A 21,472-nucleotide genomic window follows, 5' to 3' on the forward strand; every position below is an offset into this window, starting at 1 on the left:
TTTGTGCATTTTTAGCAAAAATAATGATCCAGAAGCTGTTTTACTTTGCAAATTTTTGTGTGTGAACCATATCATCAAAAGCCTTGTTGAAGACAATATAAATATCATTCCCTTGTGCAATTTTATTTAATTTCCCAATTTATGTCTGGACATATAAGTCAAACTATTTTACAAATTACTTTTCTGGTATTTTTAAATATTAAATTGGATGTTTGTTAATAGTTTGTCATGCACCCATTTTTATATTTTAAGAACTAAAAGCAAAATATAAACAGAAGGAATTAACATTTCGCAAACTAAAACAGTTTGGAAAAAGGGCTCTGTTGTCTTTGTAGAGTATCATCACAGACATTAATTCACATGCTTATTGCATACCAACTTAAATAGTTTTTTACATGTTAGATTTGTGTTTTAATTTTATTCCCATGCAGGTTGTGCAAAGTGTAGCTGCACTGTTAAATCTGAATATTTATCTATGAGTATATTAGAAAGAAAGTGAACAGTGCAAAATGTTGTGTGTTGTGTGGTCCAGATTGTACATTTGTTTTCATACACTCACCATTGCAAATGTCATAAAAATTAGGCTTTAAATGACATGTATGAACAATATGTTCATAAAACTTATGTGAATATTAAATCAAGAATTGAGTCCATGAGTTTAACATTTATTGTGTATTTTATCCAATCTAAACCAAACTATAAAATCCCACAAATATGACTTTTTAATACCTATTCCATCATTTCTTTTCTGGCATTTAAGAACATATTTTAAACTTTAAAAATCTGAAATAAAATGATAACATTGAGCTATCATTGTTATCAAGTTTGCTGCATTACTTTCTACAATTAAAAAGACAGAAAAACAGCGTCTGACTTGTAAATATTTTATGTTTTAGTGAGCTTAGCAGTAATACTACCATTTATTTTGTTGGACTTATTTGACATTTGAACATTTTTTGTTGTTCTCATATTAATTGTAATTTTCTTTTTTCAATAAACATATTTTAAATTCTTGATGGTTTAGTTATTAATCTTGCTTACATTTCTCAAAGTTTGTTTTTATGAGACTAACATAAGACATAATATATGTTATATAGCTGTCATATTATTTGTCATTTTCTTATTTGTAATAAACACGAATTAAATGCTTAATTAAATGCTCAGTTATTAATGTCGCTTATATTTCTCCGCGGTGCTTTGAGAAATGCTTTGTTTTGAAAGCCAAACTCATTTCCTGTGTCACTGTAACGCCGCCATCTTAACTCGGCCTTTGTGAAACTGACATGTGGGCGGGGCTTAAGAGACCCGCAGAGGACTGACAGCTCTTCTGACCAATCACGAGCCGCAATGAGAGTCCTGAAACATTCCACCTCAAATAATGAACCGGTCATTTATTATTGATGAGCGCTGCCGGAGAGGCTGAATTATTGATCAGGAGGTCAGCAGTAACCACTGCTGCCATTTCTACAAAAGCAGACACCGACTTTATGATTCTCACTGTGAGAAATATCATTGCAGGAAAATCAATACCAGGAACACTGGAAAGAGCTGAATATCAATCTCAGTCCGTGGAATGATAAAATCTTTAGACCTAATTGCAGAAAAGTTAATTCAGTGAGTTTGACAGATACTTCTTTCTTCCTCTGAAACAGCATTTAGATATGATGTATAAAGCCATTAATTATTCAATATATAAAACTTTATGTAGAATTTCCATCATTTGATAACTCACTTAATGATTTCAACTAGTTTTATTTATTTTTTTTATTCCATAATGGGAGAACATGAGAGCAGGAACTGATTTAACAAAACAGTCAAGTTGTACTTAGAAATATCAATCGTTTTTTAAATGTTTACTTTAATTTTTTTTCCTATTTTTTATAATTTTATAACATTTATAATTTTAAAAATAAAATACCAACATATATATTTTAGATGCATTAAAAAGACGGTAAAATCATTAGCAAATTAAACATCTTTTAGTTGCATTTTTCAGCAGCGGTCTGCAGGCGGCGCTGTGGTAGTTTGAGGTTACTTGTGGTCAGAACAGAGGTACAGCACTCAAAAGAAATATTTCTGTTTGCTTTTTTTCTAATAAAAAAAGCAATAATTAAGGTATATTTATTCAAAATAAATGACTAAAGAAATCCATCAGATTCATGGCTTTTTGAGTCCCCAACTCTTTAGACAATCTCATGAACTTTGGGAGTTTGGTTTGTATTTCACTTTATTTAAGGATTTCTCAGTCTTTGCTATTCATATTCAGTGCATTCCTTAAATTCAAGGAATGAACTGAAGTTCATACAAACCAAATAACTTAGTATTAGTTTTGTATTTTTATTCTGCTCTAAGCTGCAGTCATGTCTGTGATCCCAGATCCAAAGCTTCCCTCTGTGTCTCGGCTCCCTAAGCTGTTTCACATCCGCTTGTTAACTAACTAACTAACTAAATAAATAAATAAATAAATAAATAAATAAATACAGAAGTGGTGTTTACTGTTGATCACATGGTTCTGTGTGATGCTGTACTATCACTGTAAAAGAAACTGTCACTCTATACAAATATGTGAAAATGCTACTACTTAACTATTGAAACAATTAATACTCCGAAGAAACACTTTACATATTTCTTTAATATGACTTCTAGTAAATTTTGATAAATAGCCAAGGACCTATTCTGGTTACGTTGTAATGATTAACTTATGATAGTTGATTCCCCTCCTTACAAGAAGGTGGCGCTTTAACATTTTCTTCACGTGTGTAAAGCTCTTTCCTGCGCATGCGTTCTTTTTTCCGGTCAGCACACTGTTTAATTTTATGCAGTTACCTGTACTGTTGGTATATTCTTTTTGTTTCTTTGATTTATTCAGACAAATTAAGGATAATTGCAATTATGTCCGATTAGTTAGAGTGAAGTGAGCGGAAATATAAATCTGTTGGGGGAACGAAAAGCTACAGAACACCGGCTCAGGTTAGCTCCTGTTCCTTTGCTTTGACATGTGACATTGAGCAGCTGCCACTTATGTTTCTGATTAAATTGTCCCTGTTCTAACTGTGTTTGGAACAAATGTGTGATTAATTCTACCTTAAAATCCCACAGAAAGGTTGAAGCTAATGTTTTACTAGAGAAGCAGCACCTGAATCTGTCTGCGTGAACTTTGACACACGACGCATTCGACTCTTAACTAAATGAATATTTAGCTGACGGTCTTTCTTTGGCTCTATTTATAAATCTAAAACACGCAGAATAGAGAAATGTAAATTATTCTACAGATTTTTCAGAACACAGTTGCTCTCTTTTGGGATTTCTAACTCAAGCTGGACAGATCGAATCTGGACAAAATTATTTAATGATAACTTATATAAAATGCAGTTTGTGATTTATTAAACTTTTATTTAATTTATTAAAACTTAATAAGAGCCATTTTAAGGCACAAGAGTGCATTTTAAACACTTGTGCTTAGGAGTGCTTAAGCACACTCTTAAACACTCCTAAGTGTTTAAGGGAGTGTTTAAACACTTAAGTGTTTGATAGTCACTAGACTATAGTAACTAGTGGATAGACTATTTTCTAGTCACTATCTATAAAGTAGTGACTAAATGACACTATTTTCTCTACATTGCTGCTTTAAAGAAGGAGGTTATTCAATAATCCTGCTCCTGATAACAAAAGAGATTACAGAAGCTGTTTATGACCATTAATGCTCAAGTGCACAATAAGAGTGAAATCCTTTAAGAAATCTCAAAAAATTCAAAAATAATTTTCTCCAAACTTTTTGCTACAAGGCTCAAAATCATGAAGCTGAAAGAGCTTTAGGAGCTCCGATCCGTTAGTTCTGTATTTAAAAATTAAAGTTAAACTTATTGTTCATTTTTATCTGCTCAGTAATAACTTACAGATTCAATTGAGATATGATAAAGAAAATGGTAAAATGATCTGTAAATCTTTGTAGATCCAAAGTAAAATTGTGCTATTACAAAACAGGCATAGAAGAGTGCAACAAGGTTGGTGGCAGAAACTCACTCACTCTTTTGTTACCTAGCAACTCTCTCTTTTGGTTACCTAGCAACAACTTGTTGAGTCATTTTCACAGCAGCAGTTTAAGGTTTTGCCTCTGTGCTTCATAACTGCTGAAAAAAAAAAAAAATGACAATGTCGAGTGAAAAAGAAAAGGTCACGCCACCAGTTTGGCTGTATTTCAGATACTTTAAACAAAAGACTATTCAATAATTATCGATATCAACTGACATGAAACGCGATAAGTTTTTTAGCCATATTGTCCAGCCCTAACTCAGCTGATGTTTTTTCTTCTTTTTTTTCAAAACATGTAGGTTATAAATGTTTTGGGAAACATATATAATCTAATTTATTATGAGGGTTCCTCTCCAGCCTAATCAGTTTTATATTCATAAACCTTTCTCTTAACTCAGAATAATCCAGGTTTTAAAAGCAGTATCAGCATCAATTAAGGCCTCAGGTTGGTCAGTATTTAACAGTGTAAGTGTTGGATAAGCTCAGTCAGCTCCAGTTCATAACCTCCCAGAAATGTTTAGGACAGTAGTATCCAATCTCTCTACACTGGGGACCAAAACTGGCAAATTTCAACAGTAACACTTTGACGGGGTGTGCATAAGACTGACATGACACTGTCATAAACATGACATAACACCTGTCATGAACATAAAGAAGTCTTTATGAATGTTTATGACAGTTGTCATGAAGTGTCATTTGGTAAATAATGGCACTTTTAATGCAAAGTTGCTCTAAAAGTTGCATTAAAAGTGCCAACTGTGCATGATTTTGTAAATAATGACAATTTAATGCAAAGTTGGCATTTTTAATGCACTTTCAATGCAACTTTTAAACATTGTCATGTTTATGACATGACAATGTCATAAACATTGTCATGTTTATGACAATGTTTATGACATTGTCATAAACATTGTGACAATGTTTATGACATTGTCACAATGTCATGTTATGACATGACATTGTTTATGACAACGTCATGTCAGTCTTATACACACCCTGTCAAATAAAGTGTTACTGTTTAAACTAATGGTGGTCCAGCAGTTTACATTACATTAAAGAAACAAAAATAGTTGATTGTGATTTTTTTATTGCTATTTTTTTTTGTACCAGCTCATCAATAAACTAAATTTGTATGAAATCTGTTAACGATCTAAAAAAATGCTTCGGTCTGTTGCCTTATTAAAAAAAACTCAGACAATTTAACATTTTCTTGGGTCATCCCTTGTTTTTTATTTTGTTTACCAAATTTTTACCATTCTTGACTTGTGTTCAGGGGCCAAACTAAATAATTTAAAGGGCCACTCTTTGGACAGGGGTGTCCAAGATGTTAGATGTTAGATATTGGGCTGTAATCTGTTATTTCTCCTGACTGTTTATAAAACGTTAATTAACTGTCAGGCTGCTCTCCAGTTGTGTGAAACCAAACACAAAGCAAACATTATTCCCTTCTTTTCTTTGGCAGATGAGAGCGTTGTCTCTGCGTTCTGAACGTCATGCTTCCCCGGGCGGGTAAAGAGTTTCTGGTCCGGATCCGGTTCTCCTGGAGGCCTCTGTTCCAGGGCCGGTACTTGCTGCTCACCAACACGCTGAGCGGAGGGCTCATGCTGTCACTGGGAGACATCCTGCAGCAGACTCGGGAAAACCGTAGGGAGCCGGGCCAAGTCCGGGACTGGAAGAGGACAGGTGAGGGTCGGGCAGAAGGACGGCCTGGGGCATTGCTGTAAAATACCTAAAATAATCTCTAATCTAACCCATGGCAGTGTTAAGGTTATCTTTGACTCATTTAAATTGTTTTTATCCTGAAATCTGTTTTTTTTGTCCACTATAAATAAACTGTTTCCAACATTAACCTTTCTAGCTAATCTTTTACATTTTTACTGAATTGTTGTGAGAGTGGACTCAGTTCAATTGGGATCCAAAATTGGAAAATTTGTTACATTTTCAGCTGGTTCAAATTCTATAAAGTTCTCCAATTAAGCACCTTTTGGTATCCAGTTATTTTATTGGTTAATTGAAAATAATAGTCAACACGTTTTGATGTTAAGTGAAACAAAAATGACTTTTTAAAGTATTTATTTAACTGTAGGTGCATCTTTTGCTACAAATGACCAAACTTATGCTAACGGGATGCTGTGTTGTTGTATTTTAGGCAGTAAAATGTTTGTTTTCTTATTTAGAATTTTTTTTTAACATATTGTCAGTATTGTATAAAATAAGCTTAAATGGTTAAATTAAAAATTTGATTAATGTGTCATTTTTTTCCCCAAATAATTGATGCAATAATCAATTATTAAAATAATCGTTAGCTGCAGCCCCAATAAACATAAAAAAAAAACAACTGATTTTCAACATTTGAGCTTGGGATCAAGAGAAAACTTATCTGTCTGGTTGATTATTTGGTATTTTTCTACTTTTCTCCACTTCTCAGGACCCAACATTTAGATTTTCATGACTCAAAGTGGGGTTGTGAGCCACACTTTGAGAACCAAAGATGTATTCAGAGCTACACATAAAGAGCTCTGGTAAAGTATTGCAGCTTTAAAGTTGCCCAGATTAAAACAAACAAGAAAAGTCTCATTTTCAACCTTGCCACTAGATGTCACTATTTTCTCTACATTGCTGCTTTAAAGAAGGAGGTTACTCAATAACCCTGCCCATGATAACTAAACAAAAGAGATTACAGAAGCTGTTTATGACCATTAATGCTCAGGTTCACAATAAGAGTGAAATCCTTTAATATTTTCATAATGTCAAAGTTGAAATGCTGCACGCAATTAAAAATAATCCTCCTTTTTTGCACATAGTTTAGCTCAAATGTAAGAGAATAAACTGTTATGTGTTTAAACCTGTTCAGTGACTCATAGCGTTTCTTTTCCATCACTTTATCCCCTTGAAGGCAGAATGTTTGTGGTTGGCTGCTCCATGGGCCCAGTGCTGCACTACTGGTACATCTGGCTGGACAGAGTTTATGTGGGAAAAGCCCTGAAGACGTTGAGCCAGAAGGTTCTGGTGGACCAGCTGATCGCCTCCCCGACACTGGGAATGTGGTATTTCATTGGTAGGACTAGGAGCGGTGTTTACTGGCAGTGAGCGGGATGTTTTCTCCACCCGCTGTGCATATACACACACACGCACACACACACAAATTCCTTAAGACTAGGTTGGGTGTGAGCAAAGAAATGTTTTCATAATGACGCATGCTTGTAAGAAGACCTGCTCTGAGTCAAAGGTTGTATGTAAAGTTGTGGGTGAGATGAGTTAAATGGAGTTCAAAGGACATTTGTGATGAATTGTTTTGGATCTTACTGACGTTTTCAGTCGTGTTTGTTAAAGTTCATTGCTTGTGTTTTGGACCTTATCTGATGCTGACTTTAATGAGGATTGTGACTGACCCATGTTTGGTTTTGCACAGGTATGGATCTGCTGCAGGGACGCTCTTTATCGGACGGATGGGCGGAGTTTAGAGGAAAGTTCTGGGAGTTTTATAAGGCAAGTTCACCTGGAAGTGTCTCAGACAGGGTCAGCAACCTTTTCCATTTGAAGAGTCACTTTTCACCCTGCTGCTACAAAATAAAACTCAGAGAGAAAGAGAGAGAGTAACACAGAGTAAAATGTTTTATTATGAAATGAATCCTGTAATACAAATTAAAAGTAGAATATTTGCCTTTTCTATTAAAATGGAAAAGCAGAACAATAGGTAGCATAAAACTTTTAAATGTCTGTTGCAGGGTTAAAATAGTTTTAGGGTTTTAGTTTTAGTTTATCTTTTATTTTGTTTGTTTTTGGTGTGTATGCTAGTTTTTGCTGGTTAAAAATTTAGTTTTAGTTTAGTTTTTATTGATTATTGTAGTTTTAGTTTTTTTATACTATGATTGGGTAATGAATACTCAGCAGAGTATTGAGTAAAAAAATTTTTTTTGATAAAAATAATATAAAAAAGCATTTTTTGAAAATGGTTTTTTGATGACATTTTTGAAAAATGGATTCAGTTACTGTTGAACAACCAACTGTTTCTAGTGCTTTATTCCAACTTTTGCTGGCGCTATTTGGCAAACTAGTGCAAACGGCGACAGCGAAAAAGTATGGGATGCCGTAACTGACGAAAATTGCTTGTGTGGGGGGGGGCAAAAAAACCCAACAAAAGTCAGTTCAAACGGCTAATAAATACATTCATAAACACAAAAACAAAGGATATTGTTTCTGTAATTTCATTATGCTTGTTTTATAAATACACCATACTGTTACATTTAGTTATACTTTTTCACTTGTATTTATTTCAGTTAACAAAACTGAGAAAACAGTTTTGTTGGATTTAGTTAACAAAACTATTCTTGGTCTGTCGTAGATATTTTATGCAAGTTTTGCATAAGAACACACATGAAAACCATAATCCATAATCAGAAACATTTCCTTTTTGGTTTTGTGAGAGCCGCAGCGGCGAGCCCAGAGAGCCACATGTGGCCGAGATCACAGAGCTGAGATTACTTAACATTTTTTGACTTTTAACTAACAAAAGAAGATCACTCTGTGAATTTTGTTATATAAAATACATTAAATATTTTTTCTCTTGGCTCTTGATCAGGAAAACACAAGTTTAAAAAATAGAAAATATAGAAAATTTTGTTTTTCTCCCTTTTTTGCATTATCTAATAATGCTTAAAGCCTCTATATCTGATTTAAAAAAAACCTAAATACATTTCTCAGGTATGTCAAGTCATCTCCAGATAACAAATGCATCCAGATGAGCAGGCTTCATATTCGGTTTCTCATCACATCCTGAATTTTTTGGAGTAAAAAATTAAATGCAGACATTTGAAGCAACATCCTGGAAAAGCTGCAGGCTGTAAACAACAACGTTTCCTCTAGTTGTAATTCTGAAGAAGTAGGAGTAGTTTTCCACGCTGGAAACGAGCTTCAGAAAGGAAATAATACTAATCAACTGTGGTCGACCTCTAGTTGACCTCTCTCTCTGGAATAACTTTAAGGTTCCCAGAGGATCTCCATGGCAACTCGTCATATCTGGGAAATGTTTGCTAAGTCACATAATTGATGTCAGGACAACAAAACTTCATTTATCTGTGGAGTGTTATCAGTTTGATCTTTGCAGAACCTTTTCCAACAATCATCTGCTTTGATACAGTAAAAAAATTAAACATGAGGATTTAGAAGACCTTGGAAAAGTATTCACACCCCTGAACTTTCTCACATTTTGTCATGTTGTTACGGCACAGTTCAACATATTTTATTGGGATTTTATGTGTTAGATGCAGAACAATGGAAAATTTGGAAGTGGATGCCAGGGTGGGGCTGCACAGTGGCGCAGTTGGTAGAGCTGTTGCCTTGCAGCAAAAAGGTTCTGGGTTCAATTCCCGGCCCCGGTCTTTCTGCATGGAGTTTGCATGTTCTCCCTGTGCATGTGTGGGTTCTCTCCGGGTACTCCGGCTTCCTCCCACGGTCCAAAAAAAACATGACTGTCAGGTTAATTGGCCTCTCCAGATTGCCCCTAGGTGTGAGTGTGTGTGCGTGTGGTTGTGTGTCCTGTGTGTCTCTGTGTTGCCCTGCGACAGACTGGCGACCTGTCCAGGGTGAAACCCGCCTCTCACCCGGCACGCTAGCTGGAGATAGGCACCAGCAACCCTCCCGACCCCACCAAGGGACAAGGGTGCAAGAAAATGGATGGATGGATGCCAGGGTTTCCCTGCATTGTAAGCCTGGCGGGCCACCAGTCCTCGCCTTTTAAAAACTAATATTAACATCTAATTACTATGCTGCTACTGTGGAGCTTTTATTAATATCTTTTTAAAAATGTTTACGCAAAACTACAAAAAAGTGCTGTATATTTTTAGGTTTATGAACAGATAAAATAAAGAAGTTATTCTTGAGTCTAATATTTAGCATAAAATCATCTGGTTATTTTGATGCTTGGAAGCATTTTTCTTAATTGCAGTTTGGGTTCATGTAAAGAAGTCCTGGTTGTTCATCTACAAACAGCATCCAATGATTGATGAAAAACAACCAGAGCTGTGGTGTTTTTATTTTGCCAGGCTTTTTCCCTCCTCTTGTTTTGTTAATGGTGTTTGCTCTGCTAACCTGTTGGTTTTGTTCTCTGTGTTTTTCCGGCAGATGGACTGGTGTGTTTGGCCTGCTGCGCAGACGATCAACTTTTACTTTCTGTCGCCCAAGTTTCGTGTCGTGTACATTAATTTTGTCACGTTAGGATGGGACACCTACCTCTCATATCTTAAACACAGAGTGAGTGATTCTTTTTTAATTCACTTTCTTTTTACAGTACCGTGTGAAAGTTTCCAGTTCTTCCTTTATTAGATTAGGACATTATTTTAATTCAAATTCAAAAATACTTTCTTGATCCCAAGGGGAAATTAAATTAGTTTTTTTTTTTCATCTTTTAAAATTATTTAAATTAATAGTTCTTGGATGTTCGAGAGTCTTTCAGCATTTCTCATATTATTGTATGTATGTAACCTTTATTTATTCAGTTATGTCTCACTGAATTTAAAAATCTCTTTCAGGAGAGGCTTGGCCAAAACTGACAACAAAACACAAACGATTAAAAACCGAAACTACAGATATAAAAAAATTAGAAAAGCATTTATGAAAACATTAATCATAAAAAAATTTAAGCAGATTTAAAGATGAATTAGGGCTGGGCAATAAATCAATGCCGATTATATGTTGCGATAGACACATGAATATCAATAAATAATACTCTGATCCAGAACCGCACAGCATTCTGGGGGATGTAAGCAGAAGAAAGACTGCTGTGCTCTTTGGTTACCTAGCAACAGTCTGTGGGGTAACTTTTGGTTGCCTAGCAACGGCCTGCTGAGTAACTTGCTCAGCAGTGATTTTGGGTTTCAACAGTTTGGCAGTATTTCAGTATTTTTTATATCTGCTGATAGGAAGGGCTTATATTATGACACAGCCATATTAATCAGCCCTGACATGAATAAAGAAAAATGTTTTACTCCATAAATGTCTTGTTCTGATTAACTGGTTTGTGTCCTTTTTTTAATTTTTAACCAGCAGCTGTTTAAGTAAGACAAACATAACATGTAAAATCAGAATATTAAAGTTAAAATACAATGACTGACTGAGATCTTTATTATGGGTGTTAAATGCAGGAAAATAATTTCATTTCCATTGAATTGGAAATAAAATTAATTATCTCTGGTAAAAAAAAAATATGAAGATGGGTTTAATACCAAATAGTCAACAATAACACATAATAAATAAAGAACATTATGAATATTCCATTAAAGCCCATCAACTGGATTCAGTGTCGAGTATCTTCAGATGGTTTTCCAAACACTTATGAATACTTTAGATAATAAGAATTGTTACGGTAAAAAATAGCTGGATAACAATATTCGTTTGTCCATCCAGCAGCTTGAAAACAGAAATGGAGAAGTAGCTTTCATGACACAATCATTCAGTATTTTTGGCTCCTCACTCACTTTTATTTACATTTTTTTTTACTTCCGTTAACTTTTTGTTTTGTTGGCAGGATGAGAGCCAGCAGGTTGACCTGACATCTGACAGCAGCTCTGTGGATTCGCAGCAGGAAGATCTGACATCTTCTAAACCTCTGGAGGAAAAAGCTTAGAGTTCTTCATTATTATCCGTGACGTTAATTAAACGCAAGAGAACATTTCAATTATATTTTCAGACTCTAACTCCTCCTCTTGAAGGACACTGTAAGAAGGCATTTATCTATGAGGAGCTTCATATTTTTAAATTTTCTTCCTGTTTTGTGTGTGTGTGTGAAAGAGGTGAACTCCCGTTGGAGCATTCAGGGATGACAGCAGCTTCACTGCCCTCACCGCTGATATTCCTGTTTCCAGACGTTGTGATTGTTGAAGCGTTTAGTCTCGACTAAAGCTATAAGCTGACGCGGTACCTCTCTATTTCTGTGTTGTTTAAATGTTTCCGTATGAGTATCAGAAGTGTTTTTAACCCAGCTTCACCATGAGAACCTTTGCCTTAACATGCAGCCCAGTTCTCATCATTATTGTGCCAAATAATCTCTGCTGACTGTTTTATCCTTTATGATTCCTGATAAATGATGCATGATGGATTTATAAGATGATTATAGTTAAATCCAATATTACACAGAACTGTAGACTGTATATAAACTTGAATCCTGTTAAACTGAATATTTATCACCTAAGTTTTCAGTTTAATGTGTGAAACAAAATGTTTCCACCAATTTATCAGTTAGGGTTTTTTCGGGTGAATTTAATCAATTGATGAATATTTGTAGTTTTTCTTATTTGTACGATTGCACTTTTCTAAATGATGTAGAGAATTGGTTAAAGACAGAAGTCTGTGAAGAAATGATAGATTATTTTTTTTCAAATTTTTAATTTTCGTTTGTTTTATCTTAAATGAGTGATAATCTGTGTTGTATGAACATGGAGAAAATATTTATTACATGACATAAAGCAGAATTAAACATGAATAATTAAAAACTTTATTCTCTAAATTTATTTTGTTTCTAACCAATATGTTTTGCTCTTAGTGGTATGTTTATATGATTGGAGTATCTGAACATGAAAGTATACATTTCTAATCTAATTCTTGAGTTTGAAAAGTAAAAAAAAAATTGAGAAAATTTCCAAAACTCATAAATTGGACTCGGAATTGTTCATGTTTTTTCTAGAAAATGTCTGAAATTAATATCAAAATATGCATTTTTCTAGGAAATGTTTGAGTTTCAAACTTGGAAATTTGAGATTAACCTTAAAATTTCTGAATTTGTTGGCAGAAATGTACTGTTCATTTTTTAATATATATATTTACAGTGGTAGAAAATTTACCCTCTTTCTACAATGACCCTAATATGTCATACAGCTGAGTTAAAAAAAAAATGTTTTTATTAGAAACCAATCGGCTCGAAAAAACTAAAACTGCTGCAAGTAAGAAATAAACATCAGCAGATCAGGAAATTAACAGGCACGATTAGCAAGCAGAACTCTGGTGTGATGGAACAGAAACAAACAGAAATCAACCCTGGAAGTAAAACTTGAAAAGAGAAAGTGGAAAAAAACCCCAACAATGTAAAGAAAGTCCCTTTAATCAGTGAAAACCTGCTCAGGAGTGAGAAGCTGTGGCAGCAACGCAAACAAACTCCACTTTGTTCAAATATTTGAGCGGCCCGCAGCATCTGATATGCACCAGCTCACGTTTATAGCGCTTCTGTTGAACACATCCTGCTGTCAAGGATGCGAGCCTGCGGGTTTGTCTTTGAATGTCACTGATATGACGGAGCAGCAGACGCTTCCTCTCTCAACATGCCGGCAGCGATGCACCTCACTGTCCTGCTTTCCCTGCTCACAGCGACAGCCTACTGCGGTGAGTAAACCTTTCTGCCTGCTAAATTCACAAGTTTAATGTGCTGAGAGCTGGGTTGTATTCTTAAGTCCCGTTCAAGATGCAAATGTATGCAAACAGGAAGAGGGACGTTCTGAAAGTTTGCTTGAGGTGGTTGTGTGGTGCAGGGTGTTTCTCTGTTAACAGGAAGGCATCGTTTTTAGATATTTAACCAACATTTATCAAAGTTTACCCATTTAAACTGCAAGTAATAAATCAGATTTATATTTATAGTGTGTGAACTAAAGTAAAGATGTGGTTGGCGATAGTTATATTTGGTTAACGTTGTCTGTAATGTAGAGCCTGCTGTTCTCAATGAGCACAACTCAGTAAATGAAGTTATAATAGAAGCCTCTGAATTGGAAAGTATGTCAGTCAATGAGAGAGACTCCTACCTCAGAGTTCTTTATATGGTTTATAAAAAATTTTTTTTTATGTATTATGAAATCTTTACTACTTGTTGATATGTTGTGAAATTTGCATTTTCATCAAGCAGTCATTTTCCTTATCTCGGATTGGCTGAGCAAAGATTAGATTTCATAATTTTCTGACACGGAATTTTGGGATTCAATGACTTGGAAGCCATAAAAGTTGAAATTACTAGATTAAAAAAAAGGGATTGAAATATTTTGCTCTGTCAAATGAATCTATGTAACATCACTTTTACTTTTTCTAATAAGTGACTTTTACTTTTTAAAGCTATTTAAACATTTTGAACTTGTCAAATAAATCGACACAGAAACTGGCCTGAAGTTTTAGAACATGTGTCAAACTCGAGGCCCGGGGGCCAAATTCGGCCTGCCATTGCTTTTTATTTGGCCCTTTATACTCCAGAGAACCTTCAAGGAAACAGTTTTGTGCTTAAATTCTATTTTATCAATCAAATTAAAACCATTTTCATCTGCATGTGGCCAAATTACATGAGTGTAATAACATGTTCGACATTATTTAATTTTAAGAAGTATTTTCGAATGCAAGATGATTATTATTTTAATAGTTTGTTATTGGGTTTTATCAGTATATTCCTCCACAACCAGCTCTTTGAGGTGATCTTCATCTTGAGGTGATCTTGATTTGGCCCAAATTGAAAAGGATTTTGCCAGTTTTATTAAATCTGTTACTGATTCTATCAAAGGGAGTTTGTTTAGAGCAAGTTGAGAGGCTAATTAATTTAGCTAGCCAAAAAACGTAGGATGTTCACTTTAAAAATACAGAAGAGGCATAAACCTTGACATTGGAAACAATCATCTTGTATAAACGAGGTTTCGGTTTAGGCGCTCTGGATGAATCTGCAGTCATTTTAAAGTGAACAGGAAATATATTTTTTAATGATTAAAATGTCGTTTAAGCTCTCAGCCCTAAAATTCCAATGATTGTTTACGAAGCTCGACCTGATCAATAAATACGTAATCACATTGTTTCTTTTTGTTTACCTTTGGCAGAGAGCACAGTTTCCTCTACTGTGACGGCTACGAGTGCTTCCTACACAACCCAGAGCTTAGCAACGTCATCCACAGTGAAAACATCAACCGTCACACCCCAGCTTCAAACAACGACGCAGACGACCACCGACCTTACTTCAGCTTCACCACAGACTACCACAGCAGAGCAGACCGGCCCGAGCAGCGCGCCCCTGAACACAACGGTCAGCCAAACGTCCAACGAGACCGTCACTTGGAACCAGACGGTCCTGCTGACGTCCGAGTCGCTGAATGTCACAGCTGGTACCTCGGGAAACAAAACCAGTTCAGGTCAGATTACTGTGTGGACTCAGATTTATTCTGAATCATAGGGTTTTTAAAGAGGAGATATTATACAAAATTCACATTTTACACTTTTTTGTACTTCCATTTGGGTTTCTGCTGCTTCTAAAAACAGCCCAAGTGCTTTAAAAATAAACAAACATGCAGCCAGTTTTTAACAATTAGTTCATGTTTTTTGGTGTCTTTAAAACAACCCATTTCAAAAACTGAATGTAACATCACAAATTAGCAGGCACTCCCCCTCACCTAGCAACCCCAGTGAAGCCCAGCCCGTTACCTAGCAACCTAAGTAGAGCTCAGTGTGTTTGGTCAGCTGGTTTTGCTGTTGTATGCGCTGTACACTGGCTGCTGGAAACGACAAGTGTTTTGTTGTTGACTCACCTTTTAGAAACCACTTACTATATTCTTGTTGGTTGTGCAGGAAGCTCAACTTACGCTTTTCAAAGATGTATAATTGTGCATCTGTTTGCAGTCATTTTTACGTGTGAGTTTAAACGTTGAGCAGCAGCTTATTTGGATTTAAAGTGACAAAATGCCCTAAAACAGCTGAGTCTGGAAGGAGTTCAAAAGGGCTCAAAGAGGCAGAACTGTGGGTTAAACATATTTTGTTTAACCCACAAACTTATTCTAACCTGTTCAAGGAAGCAAAATAGGTCACCTCTAAAATTAAATCAACTATAAAATAACTTTTAACCAAAGCAAGTGGCATTGGAAACAGTAGAAACCCAACAGGAAATGTTGCAATCACGCAACAACATAGATGTTGGTTTTCAACCAACTACAGAGTTTTGCAAACCACCCACAAAAGACACACAATAGATCTAAATGTCTCTACCTATTTGACCTCCAAAACTACAAATAGATGAGCTGAAAGCAGCTGCAGAGCATAAAGCCACCAGATCTACTGCTGATATCCCAGAATCACCTCAGGACATTCAGAGACATTCTGTGTGTAAGCCAGTGTTTCTCAACCCTGGTCCTCACACCTCCTGCTCTGCATGTTTTAGATGCGCCTCTATTCCAGAACAGTTGATTCAAATGATTGCATGACCATCAAGTTCTGCAGAAGCCTGTTAATCACCAGAGATACAATTCAGGTGTGTGGCAGAAGGGAAATACCTAAAACATATGCAGTTCAGGGGGCGGGGAGGACCAGGGTCGAGAAACACTGGGCTAAGCCATGACTGGTCAGAGAGTCAAGCATGTTCTACCAAACACTTCTGGAAGAAGCAAACAGTTATTAAGAAGTAGTTTCAAAAACTAGGATCCCAAGAGCTGAAGAACCCATGGGAAACTAAAAATGTTTATAAAGCCCAACTGTAGTTGTAATTGATTGAAGAGATATTGATGGTAGACAAAGGGATAAAGCTATGAAGACACAGATTCAGTAGTGGCAGCTTATTAAGGCAACACACCAGATGTGCTTTGGCATCAGAAAAAATGATTGAATATGTAAGCTCAGCTTATTATTCAAATTCATTAAATATTTTTTCTGTCTGAGAAAAACCAGCAGCTATTAACTTGCAGTAAAGGGAATAGTTAATAGTGCAGCACTGTGTTCTCCTAAGGCATTTTTCGTTCTTCAAAGTCTGGAACAAAATGGGAGATAAAGAGTGCTGGTATTATCATATTAAAAATACAACATTCCTTTGTAGTTCAGGGTGTGTTTTCCCTTTTGCTCCTTCTTTTGTCCTTACCATAATCTTATTGCTTTCTCCTACGGCATCTCAATAACTTCCTCATGGCCAGTCATCCAGTGTAGGGCATGACTTTAGTAAGATATGCAGGTCTTTGGCCATCCAGTGGCACATTTAATTTAATTTCATCCCCCTTTTCAATTAACTTATTGACATTTTTCTTGTTACTTAACCAGTGCAACTCGGTCTTTGGTACCGATTCTAAAATATTCTGAAATCCTGAATTTAGGTTTTGCACACTCTTAAAAACCTATTAATTACAGTTTTTCTTTGTGTGATTGACCTCAGATATTTCAGGCAACAAGGAAAATTACAACTTGGCGGAAAATCCTGGCCTGGTGGCCGTCATCTGCATCTTTACTATTGTCTTTGGCCTCTTGCTGGTGGTTATGACGGTGAAATGCGTCAGATCGTCGAGGTCCAACTTTGAGAGGCTCGAAGACGTTCCCATGGTGAGCACAAAGCCGTTTTGATTAAAGCTTTAAAATAGATTTTAACTTATATTTTCCAGTAAAGCTGAATATACAGCTTTTCACTGCAAAAACAAACTTTTACCAAGTATTTTTGATTTAGAGTCTAGTGCAAATATCTCAGTATGCATTGAATAAGACAAAACGAATGTGTAAGTGATTTTTCAGCAGGATATAGAGCTTGTTTTAAGTAAATAATTCCATAATATTAATGAAAAAGTACCAGGTCCACTGGCAGATTATTTTACTTATAACATGGGAAACGTGTCTTCTATAAGTACAATAACATGCCAGTGGAAATAAATAAATATTAAGTATATATTTACTTAAAACAAGTTACTATATCATGCTGAAATGTTACTTGTCTTATTTCAAGTGTCCTAAGATATTCTAGATAAAACTAGACATACTTTGCTATAAGATTTTTTTTTTGCAGTGTTCATGCGTGTGATTATACAAGCACGTAAAATTGGTTGCATTATACCAATTACATGTTTTTACAGTGTTCACACTGCAAAAACACAAAATCTTACCAAGTGTGTTTGATCAAAACAAAACTAGCTTACTTTTCGGTGACATACAGAGGCTTGTTTTCAGTAAATAGTTATTTAGTATTGATTAAAAATAACTAGTTCCACCTGCAGATTATTTCACTCAAAACAAGATATTCTTTCCCATGATGTAAGTGAAAAAAATGCTTTTTTAAAAATCATTGTTCAAGAATTACTGACTTGAAACGATCTCCTATATCTTGCTGAAAAGTAACCTGCGTGTTTTTATTTTTTTTGCCTTATTTTAAGTGTACTAAGGTATTTGCAGTTGAAACCAAACAAAAACACTTGGTAAGATTTTGTGTTTTTGTAGTGTCAGCCAAATTGTTAAAAGTAAAGACAATAAAACACTTGAGTTTTACAAAATTGACTGACAAATGAGGAAAAAAAGATAGTTTCTGTTGAATCATTTTCCGCTTTTCGAAAGCATTTTAAACTTCAGCGGTCGTGTTTCTTTTTCTGTTATTTCCCCGCAGCAGTGAGCTCACTGGTTTGCTACTCTCTCTTTCCGCAAACAGGAAGTCTAAGGGCACTCGCCTGTGTGTGTGAAAATATCTCGTAGAACATGATGTGTGGTAAACTTTTGATGACAGAGCTTTGTTCTTTTCAAAACAGAACTTATCAGCCTCCCATCAGTTTGTCAGCAGGTATTCAGACTCGGTCAGCATCCTGGAGTCTTCACGTATTATTTCAGATGCAGGATCAAGCAGGGGGTTTGTCTCTCCATGATGGTGAAATTAGACTCATTACTTCAGCCCCAGTGAAATACCACTGCATGTCACAGCTTAAAATAGTGCAGAATAATTACATTTATACAATCAAGCTAAAGCAGAAAATGTGTAGTGTTGGATTTCGGCAGCTTGTCTTTTAAAGAATCTGTTTTGTAAGTCTTTATTGTTCAATGACTGTAGCTGCAGTAAAACCTTGTCAGGACGTTGAGCTGAACTAGAACAGACTGCACTTTACAGAGAGAACAACACAAAATACATAACCAACAATAGGGGCCATAGAAAAAGCTGATTCTGCAAATTGTGCGTGGAAAGATTACTCCCTGAGTTAATAAATGACAACAAAAGAAGGAGGAAAAAGGACTAACATGTTAAAACGTGGGATAAACTATATCCTTTATAGCTGGGAAGTTTAATAATGTTAATGCATTTTCATACTCATAGATTTAAAAAAATATTCTAAAAAGACTCGTTTTATCTATGTTTTAATACCAAATGTCATGCTGGAAATTATTTATACTCTTCTCAGAAAAAGAAGCGTATGTGGAGAAAGACTCCCACGTACAATGGTTTATGTCCAGAAATTTCGCGCATGCGCACAACGCTGGAAGTCAAAAAGACGATTCTTTTACATCCCGCCCGTAGTCGCGCTGCTTCGGTAGAACAATTCTGTTAACTAAATGAAACCAGGAGATGTAGGCAGGATTAATTTAGTGCAGTGCGCCACAGAAAAGGGGAAACACGTTAAGGAACAATTCAAAACCACTTTTCTCTCTCTCTCTACACGGATCCAAAACCAGAAAAACACTTAATCATTCCCCACACAAAGAACAGAACATTCGGTCCGTTACAGTTTTATGGTTTTAGGTTTGATGGGTTTTTTTTGTTGCGATTATTAATAAGTGATCGATTAGCTACCGCTGCTATTAGCTAAGCTAACAGCGGTGGTTGATCAGCTAATTTAAACATGGCTCTACTGATGATCTGTCAGAGTTGGTGCGTGGGTTGCCATTTTTATTTTTTAACTAAACACACCACATTCCACTTCATACCTGAATGTGATTGTTGTCAAAGTCAAGCTCGAATAACTGAACTACTTCTCTATCTATTTATCTATCTGTCTGTCTGTCTAAAAATGTAAACTTTTTACTGTCCTCGTCCAGTGGTCATACTGTAGAAAACCACTGTGTCCCTTTTTATTTTATATATGTGCATGAAAAAACTTTATCATCAACTAAATCATCAGATCCATGCTATTAAAACATGCTATAGCAGGAAGCTCTAATGATAAGGACGGATTGTTTGAACTTCTTTTGTCTTTTCTCCAGGGTAAAGTGAACGAAGCCTCTCCCTTCGCTCAGTACACAAAATGACAGAAGATTCTTCACTGGACAACAACTCATCAACAATTGTTTCTGGGCTGTAAAACAACACCAGTCCTGTCAACAACAGTCAGAAGGGACTCTAAGTTTAAATATATAATCGTAAATTGCACTTTTGTCAATGCTAATGAAATTGACTAGATCAACTTTGACTTGATTACTTGGCTGCTGGTAATTCAGTTGATTCAGACGGGGACTCTTAATCAAATTACTCTTACCTCGCTCTGCTTTCCTTTCTTTTGAGAAGAGAATTGGCCTAAAAAACTAAATAAAAACAGTGAAGTGTATCCTTAAAATCTTCAGTTCTACATGCAGAATAATGTAATCTAAATGCACAAAAAGCCTTTGGGGAGAAAAAGATTTTATTGTGGCTTTTGATGGGTTTTCTTCTAGGATTTCCATTTATCTCCATCCTTCTTTGGTCACATAAACTCTGATCAGTTTCCCTGTGTCTGCTAGGCAAACATTCCCACAGCATGATGCAGCCACCACCAAATGCCACTAATTATTTATTATCTATAATATTTGCTAATTGGATTACTTCAGTAGTTTGCAATGGATTTCTGCAGGTATAGGAGTAAAAGTGGCAGAATACAAATGTATGCCAGACTTTAGACATTTTAGTTTGCAAGAAAATACTTTTTTTTTTTCTGTTTCCTCTTTTGCTCTGTGGTACTTTTTGTCGATCACATAAAATCCCAATAAAACATTGAAGTTTGGTTGTAATGTAGCAGAAAGTAAAATGTTCAAGACACATCAATAATTTTGCAAGGTATTGCATTATACCTGTGTAATTCTGTATCGTGTCTTTGGGAATTTAAAGGTAAAGATAATGCTGTGCCAGTTATTATGACTGACAGAATAAAGATGTTATCAGTTTTTCAGATTGGTACAAATCCAGGGCTGTTCTTTCAGGCAATAAAAAAAAATCTAATTATTAATCTGCGACATGATGCATGAGTGTTTTGGAAGTTAATATCGTATTACATGCAATGAAAAGTGTAGTTTATAGCTACTTTTAAACTCGTAAAGGCTTTTTATTACCTCAAATCCTAATGGCTTTCTCTTAAATTCAGATGGCTTCTTTATTTTACACCACTAAATAAATCCCATTTAATGTTAACATTATTTTATTACTGGCAAACTGTAGTATGTTGCTGCTGTAGTAATGACTTAGTGTGAGTCAGGGTTTTTAATAAATTGCAGCTGTTAAATAAATGAATGATTCCTGCATCATCTTTGTGCATTTGAGGTTAGTAGGTATGTAAACATAGGAGCCACCCGACAGCAGCCTTTTGTTTTACCCCGACAACCCCCACCCATATGTTAACGTATCAAGTTTCCCTGCATAGATAACTCTGCGACCAGAGATAAAGCTTGCTGGCTGCAGGATTACCCAAAAAGGTCAGAGAAAGTGAAGTTACTGGTAGCTGTGGTCATACTGGTTGAGCTTATAAGG

General features: G+C 35.5%; 2 protein-coding genes across 3 annotated transcripts; both read left to right on the forward strand.

The window, feature by feature from the left end:
- Nucleotides 1-2,749: 2,749 nt before the first annotated feature.
- mpv17l2 (MPV17 mitochondrial inner membrane protein like 2) lies at nt 2,750-12,526 on the forward strand. Its single transcript, XM_008406607.3, has 6 exons — nt 2,750-2,970; nt 5,495-5,715; nt 6,929-7,090; nt 7,445-7,521; nt 10,156-10,284; nt 11,558-12,526. Exons 2-6 carry the CDS (start codon nt 5,526-5,528, stop codon nt 11,654-11,656), a joined length of 657 nt encoding a protein of 218 aa, XP_008404829.1. The 5' UTR covers nt 2,750-2,970; nt 5,495-5,525; the 3' UTR covers nt 11,657-12,526.
- A 373-nt stretch (nt 12,527-12,899) lies between these two features.
- cist1 (colon, intestine and stomach enriched 1) lies at nt 12,900-21,235 on the forward strand. 2 transcript variants are annotated; one of them, XM_008406606.3, is made up of 4 exons: nt 12,900-13,404; nt 14,874-15,173; nt 17,171-17,334; nt 19,960-21,235. In XM_008406606.3, the coding sequence occupies exons 1-4, from the start codon at nt 13,344-13,346 to the stop codon at nt 20,002-20,004; spliced, it is 570 nt and encodes a 189-aa protein (XP_008404828.2). In that variant the 5' UTR covers nt 12,900-13,343; the 3' UTR covers nt 20,005-21,235. The 2 variants fall into 2 exon arrangements, with proteins under 2 accessions (XP_008404828.2, XP_008404826.2); XM_008406604.3 differs by having other exon boundaries at nt 12,904-13,404; nt 14,865-15,173.
- The last annotated feature ends 237 nt before the right edge of the window (nt 21,236-21,472 follow it).

The sequence above is a fragment of the Poecilia reticulata genome, chromosome 4 (genome assembly GCF_904066995.2).
Source record: "Poecilia reticulata chromosome 4, P_reticulata-male-v2, whole genome shotgun sequence".
Lineage (NCBI taxonomy): Eukaryota > Metazoa > Chordata > Actinopteri > Cyprinodontiformes > Poeciliidae > Poecilia > Poecilia reticulata.

Coding starts and splice junctions, on each gene's coding strand:
- cist1 (XM_008406604.3), top strand. CDS start 13,344: ATGCCGGCAGCGATGCACCTCACTGTCCTGCTTTCCCTGCTCACAGCG. Junction 15,174..17,170: donor GGGAAACAAAACCAGTTCAG/GTCAGATTACTG, acceptor GATTGACCTCAG/ATATTTCAGGCAACAAGGAA. Junction 17,335..19,959: donor GGCTCGAAGACGTTCCCATG/GTGAGCACAAAG, acceptor TCTTTTCTCCAG/GGTAAAGTGAACGAAGCCTC.
- mpv17l2 (XM_008406607.3), top strand. CDS start 5,526: ATGCTTCCCCGGGCGGGTAAAGAGTTTCTGGTCCGGATCCGGTTCTCC. Junction 5,716..6,928: donor CCGGGACTGGAAGAGGACAG/GTGAGGGTCGGG, acceptor ATCCCCTTGAAG/GCAGAATGTTTGTGGTTGGC. Junction 7,091..7,444: donor GGGAATGTGGTATTTCATTG/GTAGGACTAGGA, acceptor GGTTTTGCACAG/GTATGGATCTGCTGCAGGGA.